The 19,589-nt window shown below is 37.4% G+C and overlaps 1 protein-coding gene across 8 annotated transcripts in view; it reads right to left on the bottom strand.

Annotated features, from left to right (window-relative positions):
- TTC3 (tetratricopeptide repeat domain 3) overlaps positions 1–19,589 on the bottom strand; it is a 127,789-nt gene that overhangs the window by 43,831 nt on the left and 64,369 nt on the right. For 7 of the 8 annotated variants that reach the window (XM_047876415.1, XM_047876410.1, XM_047876418.1 and 4 more), the window contains 11 exons: positions 16,870–16,992; positions 16,000–16,101; positions 14,334–14,426; positions 13,636–13,700; positions 12,481–12,617; positions 10,345–10,671; positions 7,765–8,016; positions 4,864–4,910; positions 3,648–3,704; positions 3,041–3,114; positions 1,611–1,775 (listed from right to left, as the gene is read on the bottom strand). In XM_047876415.1, coding sequence (XP_047732371.1) covers positions 1,611–1,775; positions 3,041–3,114; positions 3,648–3,704; positions 4,864–4,910; positions 7,765–8,016; positions 10,345–10,671; positions 12,481–12,617; positions 13,636–13,700; positions 14,334–14,426; positions 16,000–16,101; positions 16,870–16,992 — 1,442 coding nt within the window. The remainder of the gene's footprint in view (positions 1–1,610; positions 1,776–3,040; positions 3,115–3,647; positions 3,705–4,863; positions 4,911–7,764; positions 8,017–10,344; positions 10,672–12,480; positions 12,618–13,635; positions 13,701–14,333; positions 14,427–15,999; positions 16,102–16,869; positions 16,993–19,589) is intronic. The other variant, XM_047876411.1, reaches the window with a different exon arrangement.

The raw sequence follows: 19,589 nt of genomic DNA, 5'->3' as shown, positions 1-19,589 counted from the left end.
ATACCAAGCTCAAAATGGTAACTGCTTGTTAGATATTCCTGAACCCTTTACTCCATTATTTCATCTACCCTACTCAGACTCGTTGATTTCATATTCACATTTCAATCCCAAAGTAACAGCCAAAGTTATTTAAAAAGAAAAGTCTGTTTCTCTTCTATTATGTCAATGTCAGGAAGACAAGTCTCCCGTACAATACAGAGATACAAGGTCTTGTTACCTTTACTATCATTGCAGCAGAACACCTGTCACCTCAGCAGAAGTAATAATGGGATCCTGGTATCCTCATTACCCAATAAAAGGGCAACCCTTCGACAAGCTACATTACTTGTCACTGGACTTAGGAGATGCTAAACAACAGCATCCATCAGCAAAAGAACAATGAGACCAAATAATAATAGGACTCCTTGTCAAATGTAGAACTCCCCCCTTATCCACAAGAGAGATGTTCCACAACCCCGGGTGCCTGAAACCACAGATAGTACTGAGCCCTATACTATTTCTTCCTACACATATATACCTATGATAAAGTTTAAGTTATAAATTAGGTGCAATAAGAAATTAACAGCAATAACTAAAAATAAAATAGAACAGTTACAATAATATACTGTAAGATAAGTTATGTGAATGTGGTCTCTCTCTCAAAATTTTATTGCACTATCCTCACTCAATTCTTGCAATGATAGGAGATAAAATGCCTCTGTGATGAGATGAAGTGAGGTGAGTGACACAGGCACTGTGACGTAACATTAGGCTACTACTGACCTTCTGACAACACGTCAGAAGGAGTATCATCTGCTTCCGGACTGCGGATGACCACAGGTAAGTGAAACCTCAGAAAGCGAAACCAAGGATAAGGGAGGAGTACTGTATACCCTGGAATTCATGATGAAAGATATGGCTGGAAACTTTTACAGTCCTATCAGTACATACCAGGGTCAGTTTTAGAGACAGAAAATATCTATATTAGCAGCTCAAACTGACAAAACCAATTATTAGTAGTATTCTGAATTTATTTATTTATTTTACTTACTTTACTTATCTATCTATCTATCTATCTATCTATCTACCTACCTACCTACCTACCTACTTATAAAAGGTCCTGGCTGCCCTCAAGTACCAGAGCCTGGGTCCAGCCAGACCACTGTGTTTTTTTTGTTTTTTAAATGTTTACTTATTTATTTTGAGAGGAGGGAGGGTGGGAGGGAGAGAAAGGGGGGGAGAGAAAGGGGGAGAGAGAGGGAGTGAGAGAGGGCGAGAGAGTGGGGGGAGAGAGAATCTCAGACAGACTCTGTGCTGTCAGTGTAGAGCCCGATGCGGGGCTCCAATCATCTCAAGAATGGTGAGATCATGACCTGAGCTGAAACCAAGAGTTGGGACATTACACCAACAGAGCCACGCAGGTGCTCCAGGATTCTAAATTTAAAATTAAAAACCCTCAGTTAACTTTGTGCACTACACGACAAAAGCCATAAAAATACTTTCCTTCCCAACTTTGTAAGCCAATAAATGATTCCTTTAATAAGCAAAAGGGACACAAATTAAACAACCTGCAATCTTTAACTGGCAGCTTCAGTATGAAATAATACTAGTAGGAATGTTAAACTACTTACTCATACAGCGTTGAACATTTTTGTTTTGGGTTAATGTCCCACAGCTTCTTATTACGGACAACATATTCACTACTGTGCTGTTCGTAGATAGCTTCAAATTCTTCTACATCTTGCCGAAGGTGGTCAGGTACCACAAATGGGCCTGCAGAATTTGGATTGCGTCTGCTGATTAAAAAAAGAAATTTTTTTTGTGAGTCCTAAACTTTGAGATGACCCAGAATATTTAAATTAAAACAAAGATAGTAACATACAACTCAGCCTTACAATGCAAAAAAAACACTACCAGATAATTAAATGCAGAAAAGTTACCCGTGTGTGTGTGTGTGTGTGTGTGTGTGTGTGTGTGTATACATTTATAAACCTCCAAGGAAGCACTTTTAACTAACTACTTACTCTTGATCCCAAGAACAAATTTTTTGAAACTCCTGGTTTTAAAAGTATCAATGTTATATTAATTGTAACTTGTTAAAGATTTTGTTATAACTGCTATTAATTTAAGCTAAAGTGAGATTGGAACCAGTAAAACACTTAACAAAAAGATTCTTTTGCTAAAGTGTACGATTTTGCATTCTAAAAAGATGTAGCAGTTTGTGAGTTCTAAAACAAGACTACCAGGTTTAATCCTGGCTCAGACATGTACAAGCTTCAGGTTCTTAGGCACTCAACTACACTGTGCATGAATCCCCTTATCTGTAAAATGTACATGATAACAGTACTTATCTCCCAGGGTGAAGAGTATATTCAATGAGTTTGTATATGTAAAGCCCTGAGAATAGTACCTGGTACATAAGTTCTGTCTAAGTATGGACTATTACTATTTGAACTTAAAATAATTCCTCCATTTAAAGAATCCATGAAAATGTGCAAAAGCAGCTCTTATGACAACTCCTTTAAGAAATGTGAAAAAAAAAATGAGTTTCTGGTTCATAAAGGAATATGACAAAAAGGTCATTGCTACTCACTACTTTTACTTTTTCTTATGTCTACTTGTTTTCTGAAAACTCCGTTTCAACAACTAGATGTCACTGAAAATCATTCACATCTAAGATTGAACATTTAAAACATCTTCCTCTCTATTATAGCAAATATGCTAGTAATTATCAGTAGGAAATTCTCTTCACTGAACATCTTAAAGACTATTTCCTAAATCTTTCCCATAGTATCTTGCATATAGTAAGTTCCCAAACTTATCTAATGAATGTCATTAGCCCAATGATTTTAATGCTGTTTGCAGGAATTCTTAATGCTGACAAGCCATATTATAAAATCAACCAAGATGGATCACACTAGGCTGTCATCACAGATGCACAAATTTAGACAGTGAAGTTAGAGAAGTAAAACACAAGTTTAAATGATGTTAAATTAATACCACTTGCTAAGTTAATACACTTGAGTTAAAATTTGAAGCACACATTTTCAATTTTACTTACTTGTGGTCTTCACCTGAAGTGATAGTCTCATTATTTGGGGTTACTGAAGATGTTCCAGACCCCACTAACATAGGCTAGTTTAAAACACACAAAAATGAAAACAATTTTCTACCTTAAAATTCCATGAAAAAAAATTAGCATTAAAACAAATGAATGCTTATATAAATATGCATGCAAATTGCCAATATGTAAGACTTATCTAAATTTCCTTGTGAACAGGAACACATAGTAATAAAGTTTCAACACCCATAAATAGGCCCAACTTAACATTCAGGTAGCTTCCAATGCTCCAAAAAACCTCAAATGTCAAAGATAAAAAGCCAAGTTTTAGCAGAACTTACAAAGAGCTGCTCTAATCCTCCTCTGATATCTGTTCACTATCTCAACTCCTGCCCTCCTGAGCTCCCACATACATGACAGCCATGAAGAACCCCCCAGAAGATAAATAATGCCCTATATGGCTCATGGGCTTGGAGCAAATCTTTAAATCCTAAAAAAAGTCTTTCTCTATAAAGTACTTCAAAATATCCCCAAGAACTTGTTAATCCTAATTTATATATTCAATTAACTATTTTAGACAAGAATTAATACCAAAAATACTCCATACCTTTGAATCTTTTGGCTTCTTTTTCTTGCCTTTATTTTTTATCTTGGCAGAATTAAACTGGAAAAATGGGGGAAAAAAACAATGAACACTCAAATAACATCATGATGAAGCTCTGTATAAAGTATATACTGGTTTTAGCCACAAGTTGAATATACACAAAATGCTGAACAAAAATAACACTTCATATGTTAGCCCTAGTGTTATGATTTATAATAGAAAATAAGAGAAAGCCTAATAATGACTGTTATAACTAAAATTGCTTCCAAAAATTTTTTAATGTTTTATTTCTCAGAGAGAGAGTGTGTGTGTGTGTGTGTGTGCGCACGCAAAGGAGGGGCAGAGAGAGAGGGAGAGACAGAATCCCAAGCAGGCTCTGCACTGTCAGCCCAGAGCCCGATGCAGAGCTTGATCTCATGAACTGTGAGATCATAACCTGGGATGAAATTAAGAGTCAGATGCTTAATCGACTGAACCACCTCCTGGTCCAACATTTTAATAAGGTGTATGTTATTTCAAGTAATTAATCAGTCTTTTAGAGTAATTCCGATTATATGCTACCACCATTTCAATGGCATTCCTTTTCTTAAGGTAAACTGGACACTCTACGCCTGGCCAACTCTGAGGCACAGTGGACTTAGAAGACATTTAACTTCCCACTGGGTGTGTTAGTTGTGTTTCCATACTTAGCTGGGCAGTATATTTCACAGGCAGATTAAGAAAAGTTCAAGTACAGATGACCTGATCCTAAAAAATCAGTAAATATGCATCTTTCTGTTTGAAAACTGCCACAACCTACTAAGAAAAACGACTCTGGAATTATTTTAACTTAACTTAGTTTGGAGCCATTCAAAACAAAGTCTCTTTGTTTTCCTTACAGAACAAAACATTAGAATTTTAATCATTACAGATAACTTTTCATTTTTAGGCAGGAGATGACTCAACTCCTTCCCTATTTCTGAGATTAACAATTATTAGTTGCGAAACTTTATGGACATTGTCTAATTTAAGCCTCTTGAATTTGCTGATTGCTGATTGTCACTCTAATTCCAAGAGGAAGACTGGCATTAACATTCTATAAATGAGTATATGTTAGCCAGAAATCCTCCATGTTTGGTTCTAGAATGCCACCTGTGATGTAAATAAACACTGGCCTGGGTACTCCTCTCTTCCTTTGGCTAACACAAATTAACACGTTTAAAGCAATCAAATAACCTACCGGCACATCACCACTGTCTTGTTTCCTTAATACAGTACAGCGGCTGTCTGTAGGAAAATACCAATAAATTGTGAGAACATGAAATTTTTACACTGACAGCACACTAAAACCTTAAAGAAAATCACCGCAGACACTACTGTCATCAACTATATTTTGCTCCTTATTTTGCTTTGACACAAGTTTAGTTTAGAAACCAAGAGCAAATGGCCAATTAAATGGAAACCAACCACAAAGAATCACAAAATGTCAATCTAGTTCAGCATAATTTGAGTGCCTTCTAGATATCAAACTCCGTGCTAGATGCTGCGAATACAAAGATGCAGAGAATAATCCCTGTCATAGATACGCCTGTATTCTAAGCTTATGTTGTACAAATACACAAGCAAGCAAATACGTGCAACCCAGAGTGCCAAGTGCCTCAATAAATACAATGGAAACAAAGCTGATGGAATAATACAGTTTTCAAGGATAAAGGCCCAATGACAGGCCAGGGAGGGCTCAGAGAGGGATGCAATATCAAAATGAGACTTGAAATAAACAAGCAAAGGGGCAGGACGTAGTTGGAGCAAATGCAGGAGCAAAGACATGAAGCAGGAAAAGTACGAGGAGGGTTTGTACACCTTCAAGAAGTGGGATGTATGCACACAGGGCACATGGGGAGAGTGATGATAAATCACACAGATGATGTGAATTTAACGTGTAGGCAAAACTAAGCAAGTGTTTAACAGAATTGTTACAGTTGTATGAAAGAGATGTTCCAGAAGAGTCACTAGTGGCAATATAAGAGGAAGATCTGTAGTGGGAAGATCTAAAGAACAGACACCAGTTTGGAGGCTACCAGCATGGTCTAATCATGGAAAGCTTATTAAGGTTCTGACCTAGGGAAGTGGAGATGGACAGGAGAGGAGAGATCAAAGATAAAGCTTACTGGAACGGGTGACAGACTAGATACGGGGTAATAGGGAAAAGGAAGAATCAAGACTTTTTTCAGGGTTTCCTGCGTAGATACAAGATATACAACAATGTTACGGAGATAAATTTAGGAAAAACAGGTCTCTGGGGATACAGTAAGTGGGTTCAGCCACACTGCTCTTAAGGGACCTTTTAGTTGTCTACAAAGAACTACCAACAGTAAAACATTATGCAGAGTTCAGGAGACAGGCTGAAACTCTGAATTAGTGATAGGATTGGATGTTTTTATTTACAAAATCAGTGGATTCTGAAAAGTTTTAAGAAATATAATCATCCCTTTAAATGAAAAGAGACAAAATTGAAAATGTCTGGAGTGAGGGTGAGAAGCACAGCTCTTGGAGAGAAAATCTGTTGGGATGGCTAGTCATTTGGTTGGTGGCTTCTGACTCTATGACTAAAACCAGAGGAATAGTCATAGTATATCTGGGGTATAGAACACAAGAATCAGAAAAAATGCACACAAAGAAAGAATTGTGTCCTTTTTAGTTATTTTGTTGTGTGATCCACACATGCATCGGGTTTTGTAAGCTCAGTCCCCAGACAGTATTTTACTACCAGCAGCAGCAAACTGACGGCAATAAATTCAGGCTATCAACAAGCACGTCACCTCCAGCCATGAAGCTGTGTCCTGGAAAAATAAGCCATCTATATTTGAATGTGCTCCTTCCTAAGACCCAGAACAAAAGCAAGCTTTTCAGTTCCTTATACATATGAAATTTGTAATGTGTGATACTTCTGTACAAGGCTGGACTTTTTAATGTGCTCTTTAAAACAAAGCATGAAATTTTAGGTCTAACTGCTGACAACATGTAAAGCAAATACTAAGGAATGCTGAGGGATTGGGGTGGGGTGGGAGATTATTATAAGACATACATGTAGTACCGAAGATAAATTAAAATTAATATAGAATCTAAGAATATTAGAATTTTGAAGCAAAATGGGACCACACAGATCAATGGCTCTAAATCCTATCACTTCAATGATGAAGAAACTAAGATCCAAGGGAAACTAAGGAATTAACTACTAGTCCTCCTATTCTACCAAACTGGACTCCATGCCACTACCCAAACAGGCGACCTGACTCCCTCCTCAACCCCATGTCTCTAATCCCAGGTGTCAACTTGGGAGGTGTCCAACTACCTCCCCGTTCACAGCTTGGACTCCAGTGCTGCACCAAGGGTTCGCCCTCCCCAGGAAGAGCACAAGGGCTTGATCTTCCATTTGAACCCGCAGCACTCTTTCTGATCCTCTCTTATTGAGCTTACGGCCATATTATAGTTATTTGTATATTCATTTTACTCCCTTTTCAACAACATAAGGTCTTGAGGGCAGGGACTAGTATAAACATTTCTGAGTACCTGGTTAACACCCAGCTCAGGCAGGGGCCTTGAAGAAGTAGTAAAAACAAAGTTTTTAATGAATTGAATTAGAGAAGAAGCTGGGCCATAACCTACTTTTCCTAACTCCCAATTCTAAGTTCTTCCCACTACAACAGATGTGCTATTTATAGATTCTGCAAACATCGCCTCCTTTGCAGGGCAATGTTTTCTTGAATGTTAAACATCAAGCCATTTACTAATAAATTCTGTCCACTTAATATGCAACCTTTGCCATGATACTGTTAAAGTACCTAAAATGAGAACAGTATGGTACGTAGTCAGTATAATATACCCATCTGAGTATCTCTATAACACTTGGCTCAACTTGGGTATAATATACCCATCTGAGTATCTCTATAACACTTGGCTCAACAGAGTAAAAAGATTCTATGACAAAAAAAAAAAATCATTATTCTTAATCACTAATTTGCCCACATAAGCTGGCTGTACCACAATTCTCACTATTTTTTTAAGTATTAAATAGGCTAGGTCCTTTGGAGATATTTTCCCCCCCTTAGATATAATATAAACTAAAACTCAGTCTACATACCCATTATATCAAAGAATTCATCTAAAGCATTATGCAACGCTGGGAACTTGTCTCTGTGTTCTTCTAGCAGCCATATTAAACATCGTGCTTCCTTCAATGATGTTGGCTCACAGAAATAATCAAGTTGCTTTCCTTCTATAGAGGCTAGTTTATGACCGTATTTCTCATTCCAGAGAAAAGTCATGATGCTAAAATCAAGCTCCTTAAGAGATGCTCCATAACGAGAAAAAAAAGGTCCCGTGGCATCTAAACCTGTAATAAAAACAAAACCCAAATCAGAAAAAGGGAAAATAATTTACAGTAAAATAACACTCAGTCATACATCTCTGAAAGCAGTTCAATTATAATTTGCTTACATTTTCAGTGAAAAACACATATTTGAACATAAACTTGTTCAAGCTATTTTGCATTTTAGAATATGACTTAACACTGATAGGCTAATGACAATCATTCTTCTCTATTAGTTGAATAAGATGGACCAAAAGCTTCTTACAAAATAGCTCGTATATTAAAAGTTTATAAGGTTATTTTTACTAGACTTAGGCAATGAAAGCAGGCATTAAATTCCTTTAAAAATATAACAACTTTTTCACTAATTCAAAATGATGTTCATCCTAACTAGTGCAAGCTAGCAAGATTTTACAGTGCTTTTCTATATATCTTTCACAGGAACAAAAAATCAGTGATATGCAAAAGCTTCCCAAATGCCTTTAAAACAGGACATGGGTAACCACCCCCACCCAATACCTCCATCAATGGCTCCTTACCCTCCTCCAAAATCAGGATAGTCACTATTCCCACTGTTACTCCACTTGCTACCCAATCAGAGAAAGAAGTAGCTGCAAACTCGTACTGCTACTGAGGGAGGGGCGGTGAGCCCTGACCCTACCAACAGCCACCAAAAGGCAAAGGTTGGCTCTGTTCTGTCTTCCCACTCGCCTCTGATACAGCATGATCACCTCGTGTTGGCCATGGTTTATCAGTCAGCAAATGAAGCAGACTGCTGAGTCAAAATTACCTTGGATGGCTGTTTCTTCCAGATGAAATAGTTACCTTGCAGTGGTCATGATGCATGAAAAATGTGCTCACTGAAGGGAAGGCACGAGATGGCTTCTAGTATTAAAATGTTAACCTCTTCCCACACCCTGCATGTGACCTGACCTCTCATGTTAAATACGCACATGATGTGACTCCACAGTATAGACTTTTGTTGAGAAGTAAAATTCCAAGAATTGGAAATTACTTGCCTTAAATATATATGAGTTTTACATCAGGGTTATAGTACAACCTTACTTTAATTAACATGCCTGAAGTAATTTAAATAGAAACAATTTTAAATACTATGCATACATACTTATTAAAATGATACTTTAATCTTCAGAATAAATGTGAATTATATCAAAAGGCCACATTAACATTTCCATCAGTGAACTATAAGGCTCAAATGCTCTAGTTTACCCAAAGCAACAATGGCAGGCACTCTTGCCCAGGTAAACATAACCAGAAAGCCTACTTCTCCTGAGCCTATCTTCCAAAGCAGATTAAAGTGAGAATAACATTGTTTAATTTATTATTTGATTGTTAGTAGATGCTAATGACAACCTGATCACTTAAGAGTGATTTTCTGGGACCAGAAACCCATGCAGACCTATGCTCAAAGCAGCAACACTTAGCTATCTACTACGTTGAGCTTGCTTCTATCCTACTTTGTTTCCACTGACAGAAATTTATCAATACACTCCCCAAACTCTAGAATTCTAACAGCTCCCTGTCCCTAAAAACTCCAGCAGATCCGTGTGACTTGCAGAGGCCTGGCAGGCTCACTCTTTGGACTGTCCTGCTATGGCTCCTACTGGCCTTGTATCCAACTGCTGCCAACGGAGTCATCTACCATTTGAGGCCAGTTGCCATCACGGTCACCAAGGTAAACAGTGCCCTGGTAGGTACCCAGAAAACTCTCAATCTAGTGTTAGACAACAACTCTATCTGCAGCTGCTTTCTGAGGTCCCCGCATGGCCTTGGGCTGCTTGGGGGGAGGAGAGGGTCTTCCTCAACCAAATTAGGAAAATCAGGAACAGCAGTAGCAGAGTTTTATAATCCTATGATTCAACCTCAGAGAATTTTTCTCATGATCTTTAGATACGGATTGCCCTCGGTGATCCTAAGCAATTAGTTCCATCCATTCTTTCCTCTAAGTTTTCTAAGGAATCTGTCTACAGAACTGCACGGTCCCAGAGGGCACTCGGACAGCTGCCTAGGGGGGTGCTATTTACCCATGACTGTGCCTACTATTCACGTGGTTTACACATTTACAAATAGTAGCAAAATATAGGACTGGAGTTTCTAAGTGACTGAACTTTCTTGTGTTTACACCTTTTGAAAAGGTAACTTATCTATAACCGTAAACTATCTATAAAATAACCTAAATTGTGAATTGGGAGGAAACAGTACTTTTAACCAGACAAATCTGTGGTCCTACATTAAAAAAAATCATATATGATGATAGAAAAAAAGAGGGTTCAGAGGCAGATAGCCGCCTTCCTACTAATAAACAGCAGCCCTCGAGTTCAATGGCATTACCAAAGCTGTTCAGTTTCTGGATCCAGGCAGCTAATTTGGGCTCCACTTCTTTAAGCTCGCTCAAAACATGCAGAAATATCCTGGTCTTTACTCTGTTCTTCTCTTGAATCAAGTGACGAATGACATAGTCCACCGCTTCATTTAGAAAATTTCTGCTAGAAAAACAGGTTGTGTAGTCTTCTGTGCTTAAAACCTTCCAAGAAAGCAATTCTTTGAGAAGCTTGGAAGTGTTCAGAATACCAGATTTTATCTTGTCAGCATACTGCTTTATGCACTGCAGAATTCTGTCATCAAGGAACTGGCAACTCTGAACACTGTCTACAGTTTCTAAGGATAAAGAAAAGTGGTCAGTTAAAGTAAGCAACGGGGCCAATTTGCAAAGATATAAACTGAGAAAGAAATAATATAACATTACATAATAACATAAAGTACGGTTCAGAGGGATTCTTAATGTTTTAAATAAACTCAAGAAATTTGGAAAATAATTGCTTAGCAATATGTTTGAAAACAGTCACATTAAACCAAACACATCAGAAGTTAAGTACTCCTTCACTCTGTATCACTCATGTAACATCGAAAAACTCAGTTCCTCCAAAATAGGGTTACTTTCCTCAACAATCCTAACCCAGCCTCATCAACATTTACATTCAATAACTATGTTTAGTCACTAAGAATGCAAAAAGTGTTTTCTGGAGTTGAAGGGATCATTTATTCAGTTGAATTCAATTAATATTTGGTAGTTACTGTTAGGTTTTTCATCTTATTATTGGATCCTAAATCACAGGATCCCATGGAGTTGTTGATTCCAAGCTGGAAAAGTTCTCAGAAAATTTCTCAGAGTTCATGTTCCCAACCCAGGCATCTCCCTTACAGAGGGCCATTTAGCCCCTTGAAGCATGCAAAATTAAAACACATTCACCAAAGACTTTTACAGTAGAAAAGATAATTTTGATTGACTGGTGAAACATTAATGGAATACTAAATAAAACATAAAAACAAGAGGAAATATTTCATTTTGGGAACAGCCATCACAGTAGAAAACAAGAAAGATTAACTTCCTTCAGCTGAAAACTGAAAGTAGTCCTGGGGATGTAATGTACAGCATGGTGATTACAGTTAATAACACTGTATTGCACATTTGAAAGTAGCTACTAGAAGAGTGGATCTTGAAAGTTCTAGTCATAAGAAAAAAATTTCTGTAACTATGTATGGTGATGGAAGTTAATAGGTCTATGGTGATCATTTTGCAATATATACAAATATGCCATATATACATCATGTTGTACACCTAAAACTAATACAATGTTACATCATCTATTCCTCAATTTAAAAAAAAAAACCTTAATTAAGAAAAAAAACTTGGTGCCTGGGTGGCTCAGTTGGTTAAGCTTCAGACTCTTGGTTTCGGCTCCGGTCATAATCTCACAGTTTTATGAGCTCAAGTCCCACATTGGGTTCTGCGCAGACAGCACAGAGCCTGCTTGGCATTCCTCTGGTCTCCCTCCCTCTCTGTCCCACCCCCACTCGCGTTGTCTCGGTCTCTCCCAAAATAAATAAATCAACTTAAAAAAGTGTTTAAAAAGAAAAAAGTCTGAAAGTAAATATACTCACAGGAACAGTATAACAACTGAGACATTCCCATGTAGATCAGGGAATAATGACAAGATGAACGTAAAACAGAAGGCTGGGTTAGGTTATCTCTATCGATCTTTTATGAACGGTTTCTTTATTTGAACTCAACATTATTTCACATTCAACTAATTCCACATTCAGCTAATTCACATTCAACATTCACATATATCTGCACAGTGGGGTTCAGAGCATTGCTAAACACAGAATATGCATGTCAGCTATTATTTCCACCATCACTTTGGAGATGAGGACATGGACACAGATTCTGCCCCATGTTAGTGTACCGCTATCCCTGTGCACTAGGATTTTGAATCCCTATGTACTGCTTCCAAATTCAGTGCTCTTTACACGAACTTCTCCCCATCTAGAGCAACACAAGAAAGTGACGGTATTAACATACTAACTGAACTCTTAATTTCAATTCGGTAGCAACACAATGCCCAGTAAGACGGACATATTAAGCAAGAATATATTATTTTCATCATGTCTTGGACTTCAGCATACCTTTCTGCTCTTCAGTTTTGGGCAGATTACTTTCCCTCAAGTCCTCTTCCATCCTTTCTTGTGCTAATTTTTTTGCTTCTTTTTTTTGGAGCTTTCTCTTCAATTTTTTGTCTTCTTTCAGTCTTAGCTTCTCTAGGCTGATAAGCATTTACAGTTAGTGGTAATCCACCTTTGTTATAAACTCAATTAACTATTTCCTTTGCCTATTACAGAAACCATTCTCCAAGCAGTAAGTTAGAATTTGCCCTTTGAATTTAGAACTTGGCCTGCATCTTCTGTTCAATATCAAAAACTGTTGACACGTGTTCAGTTAAAATTAGGGTACTTGTGTCATGAAAACAAGAATTCAATGACTGAGTGATTTATAATTAAGGCTGGCATGTATAGGTTATACAAATGTTATTACCATGTATATAAGTTACTGCTTAGGGTAAACAGAAAGAGTAAAAATTACTCTGTAAGAGAATGCATATATACACTCATTTCAAAGAAAGATTCCACAGTAAAATATTATTTTCACATCCTAATGATAGCCCACAACATTGGAATTTGGTTGATATGGTTTACAAAGAATTCTCTTCAACAAATATTTCTGTTCATCTTTTGCTTTTTCTTGGTCACAAACGATGAAAAAAATCACTTCTTAGAATGGAAAACAAGAAGCAGGACCAAAAAGAAAAAGAAAAAGCATTGGAATTATTTGATCTAAACAACATATATATAGAGAAGTGAATAATTCTGACAGTATATTGAGTTTTTTAGGGTGAGAAATAGTCACTGGTTCAAAACTATTTGCTGAAGAGAGATAAAAAAAGAAAAATGCTTTTGGAATTAAAGTTTAAACAACTAAGAGCTAAGTGTATAATTTTTATCTAAATGCCAAATCTACTAATCAAACGTCATTTCACAGCATCAAATGTCATAATTTTACTTAAAATTCAAATAATGTTTCTTACTCAAGCTTTTGATATTTTACCATTCTAGGCTAGTTCTCTTTTCAAGTTTTAAATATCCACAAAATTCATTTAAACACCACTTACTTGGGTATGTGTACACAGCCAATTTAAAACACAGCGTAATTCAGAAATCTGCATTTAACAGAATTACATTCTAATAGACATCATTAAACTACCAATTGATTGTTAAAAATCTTACCTAGAACATTTCTGTTTCAGAATAGGTCTTGGAGGAACCTTTTCTTTTATGACCTTGTGTTCAAACTTTAAATAAAACAAAAACATCCAAAATTTGTCTCATACTCCCATGACATAAAGCACAAAACCACAAGCAACAAGCATTTCAGAAGCACCCGCAATGTTCAATTTGATAGAGAACAGTGGTGATGCTCTGACCCAGACAAAAGCCCAGAAAATTTTAGCAAAACAATTTACTGAAAAGAGGAACAAAAGAGTAGACACACCTTAGGAAGCTTAAAAAAAATTAAGAGTGAGCAGATCAAATAAACTACAAATACCATTAGAACAACCCATAACCCTCCATATTGTGAAGTGAAAGGTAATCCTTTGAAACTCTTCCCCCTCCCTAAGAACCCCACCCTCGTTAATACACAAAAGTTTACTGAGGATTAAGGAAACAAGATTATCAAAAAGTTCAAACTGTAGAACTGAAATGTCAAAAGTCTCCTCTTTAAGGAAATTAAAGAACGTGAGAATCCTTCATTGCAAAGGTATATTCTCACATCCTAAAATTTCCTATATTTTCTTAAATTAAATAACTTTTTTTCCCTGGAAAACATAAGACTGTAAAACTTCTACAAACTTAAATCACATTTTAAAAGGTGTAAATGTTTTGATTAACAATTTGGTAATATTTTCCCTTTATTAGATACTTACTTCACATTTAACTTGACCACCACTGCTGAAAATGATAATCTTAGAAATGATTCCTTCACAGTCAGGGGTAAGACAAATTCCTTGCAGAAAATCCTATTTGATTAAAAAAACAAGTGCTATATCTCTGCATAAATCTATAGATGCATACCATTTTAATCATCAGAAATAGTCAAGATACATCAGAAACTTCCTTTAGGGAGGCACTGAAAGTCCCTGCCCATTGTCTTCCGACTTTCGGAGCCTCCCTTATAGAAGGAATATACTTCCAGCTGTAGGGCTGACCACATGACTTGCTTTAGTCAATGCAAGGTGAGCTGACATAACGTACACTATGTCCACGAGAAAGCTTTAAGAAACACCGAATGAACTGGCTATTCCTCTTCACCCTCTGCCACAAGAACACGTTCCAGTCACTCTTCAACCTCAACTCAGAAACAATACAGCTACGTAGACTGGAGATGCTACAGCCCAACTCTGGCAACAGCTTGCACAACTTTAGGACAATCAATGTCCTTCTTATTGTAAATTACGAGATATTTGCATTGTGTATTACTTTAATACATCTTAGTGAAAGAGGACTAATTGACAGAGTGTATTTCAACCCACAGGCATGGTTAAGACCACTAAGGGAGCATTGTGTAACTAGAGAAACTCAGTTAATGTAAGACACAGCAAAAGTGATTCAATGGCAACAGTTATTTGTTCATATCATTGTATCATTACTTAACTATGTGAAACTGCATAAAATGTGAGCATTTATTTCTAACAAACTTGAATAATTCCTCTTGCTAAGAAGACACCACACAAGCACCTTACTCTTTTCCCCAACAAGAAGAGGGGATTACGTGAGGCTAAGCAGTGTAGAAAACGTTTTTTTTTTTAAGTCAATAGCTTATTGAATCAGAAACAAATTCTATGAATGCAAATTAGATTACAAAACTGTGCCTTCTTTCAAAGTATACCTAGCTAATGGTAATTAACATTATAACCTTGCTAATTAAGAAAAACCACAAAAAGAAGCAGGAGTACCAAATTTAAGTTGATTGCTTAGCACAAATTATCCCATTACATTTTGGTAGAAAATAAAAAATCTGAAACCCCAATTCTACATCAGAATGTTAACATTAGACATTTAAATTTTTATTTTTAACCATAACATTCCCAATGTAAAAACTGGTTAAACAGTTTATTAAAGGTCTCTATGGCTATTGCCTTTATACCAGTATAAAGTAACAACAAAAACTGATTTTCTACTTTATCATTCGAATAATAATTTAAAACTTTTAGTTATGTTTAGAATGCACAGAAACGGGGGGTGCCTGGATGGCTCAGTCAGTTAGGTGCCCGACTTCGGCTCAGGTCGTGATCTCACGGCTCTTGAGTTCAAGCCCTGCACTGGGTTCTATGCTCACAGCTCAGAGCCCCGAGCCTGCTTCGGATTCTGTCTCTCTTTATCTCTGTCCCTCTCCCCCTCACACGCACGCATGCTCGCTCTCTCTCTCTCTCTCTCTCTCTCAAAAATAAATATTTTAAGAAATTAAAAAAAAAAACAACAACACAGAAAGGAATTTATATTCACTTAAAGTTTTTTTCTGAAGATTCTCAGGGGAAAAAAATCAACATACAACAGACATACTAAAAGTTCCAAGCTATTTTGTGAACTTACCTTGTCAATTTTATCATTAAAAGTTGTTGTTTTCAATTTCTTCCAACAGTTCATGTGAAATTCTATTTTACAGTACTGGCAGCAGCTGATTCGTATAAAACCCTAGGGGTTTAAAACAATTTTTAATATACATTTTAAAGATGTCTACACACACACACACTCTCCCTCACAATCACAACACACATATTAAGATAAAAGAGAGAGCTGTCTGCGTTCACCTGGCAAACATAACTAGACATCACATTCTCTCCTAGGGAAGTACAATCTTTTTATACCCCAAAATGCCTAGTGCTAGAGACAGAGAACTTGACTGGCATATTCATTTCCATAGCATATAGCTACATTATTCTTTATAATACCAAATATTGTATAAACAGTATTCACCTGATCTACTAACCAGGAACAGTGGGCAGCTACTGTCTTGAATAAAGTAAAGCCAAGTAACCTTAAGTGCCAGATCTGGTTTCAGATTTAGGTCTCTAGGAGTGAATTCGGTGGTCACAATGGCCCTTAGATTCTTAGACTCAAATTTTACAAGAAATTAGAATTGCAACAAATCAGAGGTAACAACCTCATTTTCTTTCCAGTGTTCCTAAAGAACATGAACAGTGGCTAGAAAGCTGAAACAGACTTAGCTAGCCTGCCTTCTCAGGTCACTCCCTGCCCTCAGAGTTTCTTTAGTGACTGGCTCTGGGTCCCCGTGTGAGATGATATAGACCTAAGAAGTCCAGGGGATGGGGTACAGACAAGAGGACATAAAACTGCCGACAAGCCAGAGAACTTAGGTACCTCCAATTACAGAATCTGTTTTGAATCCATTTTAAGGCCTAATTCTGCAAGTTACTGTCCTACCGTATGTTCATTATGTACCTTAAAGTCTGGATCAGTTATATATATCTGGATTTTAGAATATCCACGGCACTTCTGATAGCAACAAATGGCATCTGGCACTGGAGGGAACCTGCATTCTTCAATAAACTTCTCTAACAGCATCTAAAACAAAAATAAACAAAAATAATATTATAACAACACTAATTTGTCAATGAAAGTCCTTATGATTTCAATAACCTCTTGCCATCAAAACATTTCCAGCATAGGAATGACTAAATGTTTTTTAGCAAAGAATAAACTACATATAACTTTTAAAGTTTTTCCTTTCAGAAGGAGGCTGAGACATACCCAGTGATAGAGTCAGAAAAAAAAAAAGACTGAACAAAAGTTTCAGAATTTCAATGTCAGAATCAAAATCTTATCCTGTGTTATTATCATCAAGGCTCATTTTACAAGATTAGCTCTTCAAGTGTCCTTTAGGCAGTCAGAGGGGGTCAGAGGAGGCAGAATAACCCTGAGGAATCTCCCCTGCTCCTCCTTGCCAGAGGCACATCACCTGGGATCCTATCACCCTCAAGCATCTTGTGCATTCCCTGGAGAATTACCCCACTGCCATTGATGCCCCAAGAGACCTGGGCCATGCTTCCAGTGTTGGCTTTCTTTTATCAATACCTCCTCTGTCTCCATCCCAATTTACTACAAAGAGAACATTCGATGATTTTTTTTTCAACAGTTTTGTTGAGATATAATTCACATAGCATACATTCCACACGTTTAAAATAGGGGCGCCTGGGTGGCGCAGTCAGTTAAGCGTCCGACTTCAGCCAGGTCACGATCTCGCAGTCCGGGAGTTCGAGCCCCGCGTCAGGCTCTGGGCTGATGGCTCAGAGCCTGGAGCCTGTTTCCGATGCTGTGTCTCCCTCTCTCTCTGACCCTCCCCCGTTCATGCTCTGTCTCTCTCTGTCCCAAAAATAAATAAACGTTGAAAAAAAATTTTTTTTAAATATATATGGTTCAGTGGCTTTCAGTATGTCCACAGGGTTGCACAACCACTGCCTCAGTCTAAAGTTAGAACGGATTTATCACCCAACCAAAAACCCCATCCCTCCCCATTTCCCCCTTACTCCCCCAGCCCCTACAAATTGGCAGTTCCTCCCCATTTCCCCCTACTCCCCCAGCCCCTGGCAACTACTGATCTACTTGTTGTCTTGAAATAAAGATTTGCCTATTCTGGAAATTTTAGATGAATAGAATCCGAAAATATGCAATCTTTTGTGTCTGGCCTCCTTTACTTAGCATGTTTTCAAGGTTCATCCATGCAGTAGTACTTATCTGTACTTCATTACTCCTTATGGTCAAATAATACTCAATTTTATGGGAGGACCACTATACAATTTTATGAATGGTTTATGAATGGTTTGATTTAACTATTATTCATCAGTTGATGGACACTTGAGCGGTTTCCACTTTCTCACTATTATGAATAATATTGCTAATAAACATTTATGTACACATTTTTGTGAGAGTATATGATTTCCTTTCTCTGTATATCCCCAGAAGTGAAACTACTGGGTCATGTGGTTACCCTATCTTCAACCTACTTAGAAGCTGCCAGAGCATTTTACATGTCCCCCAGCAACGTATGGGGGTTCTGATTTCTCCACATCTTATAAACACTTGTCTTCCTTCTTGAATACAGCCATCTGAGTGTGTGAAGTACTATCTTCACTATGGTTTTAATTTGCATTTCCCAGATTGCTAATGGTGTTGAACATCTTTCACATGCTTACTGGCTATCTGTACAAATGTTTGGCAGATAGAGGTATTCAGATCCTTTGGCTACTTTTTATTATTTTTTTAAATTCCAGTATGATGGCTACTTTTAATTGGATTGTCTTTTATTATTGAGTTGTAAGAGTTGACCCCTGTGCTTTTAAAAGCTTCAGCCAAAAGCCAAGTTCTGTACACATGCCAAGTTCTCCACAAGTAAAGGCCTATTCTAGTCAATCCACACGTAACTTAGTCTTTTCAGAAGCAGCAAAGCATTTTATGCCTCTGGATAGGAGACTAAATTTATTTTCTAAGTCCTCAAGTACCATCTTAATAACTATAGTCACCATGATGAAACCATGATGCTATACCTTTCTCTAAGTATAACCAGTGAGTCATACTCCTTAATAACGCATGATCTCAGGGCACCTGGGTGGTTCAGCTGGTTAAGCATCTGATTCTTGGTTTCAGCTCAGGCCATGATCTCATGGCTTTGTGGGTTCCAGCCCCACACAGCCCAGAGCCTAGTTGGGATTATATCTCTCTTCCTCTCACTCTGCCCCTCCCCCTCTGTCTCTCTCAAAATAAGTAACTTAAAAAAAAATAATAATGCATACTCTCAAGTCAGAATGCTGAGATTCAAGTCCCAGCTCCACCATTTCCTAGCTGTTTAACCTGGAGATCATCATTTAACCTCCCTAACTTAATCTACAGTAAAATAAGAATATTCCTAGTACTCATCTTGCAGGGTTGCTGTACAGATTAAAGGTATGATAAATGCAAGTTGTGTGACCGGCACATAGGAAACAGTTAACAGATGTTAGTGATTCTCACTAGTCTTTAAAGGGGAAATACATGTGGGGATGCTGAGGGCAGGGTGTCCCTACCTTTTTGTCTCCTGATACCTGGGTCAGTCAGTGCAAATTAGTTTTTGCAGTTAGAAGCTCTTTAGAGTTAGTTAGAAGTTCTCTGCAAAAATCAATGGTTAC

Source organism: Prionailurus viverrinus, chromosome C2, assembly GCF_022837055.1.
Source record: "Prionailurus viverrinus isolate Anna chromosome C2, UM_Priviv_1.0, whole genome shotgun sequence".
Taxonomy (NCBI): Eukaryota; Metazoa; Chordata; class Mammalia; order Carnivora; family Felidae; genus Prionailurus; species Prionailurus viverrinus.
The sequence above is the reverse complement of the archived record's forward strand: the minus strand, read 5'-3'. Positions and strand labels throughout refer to the sequence as shown.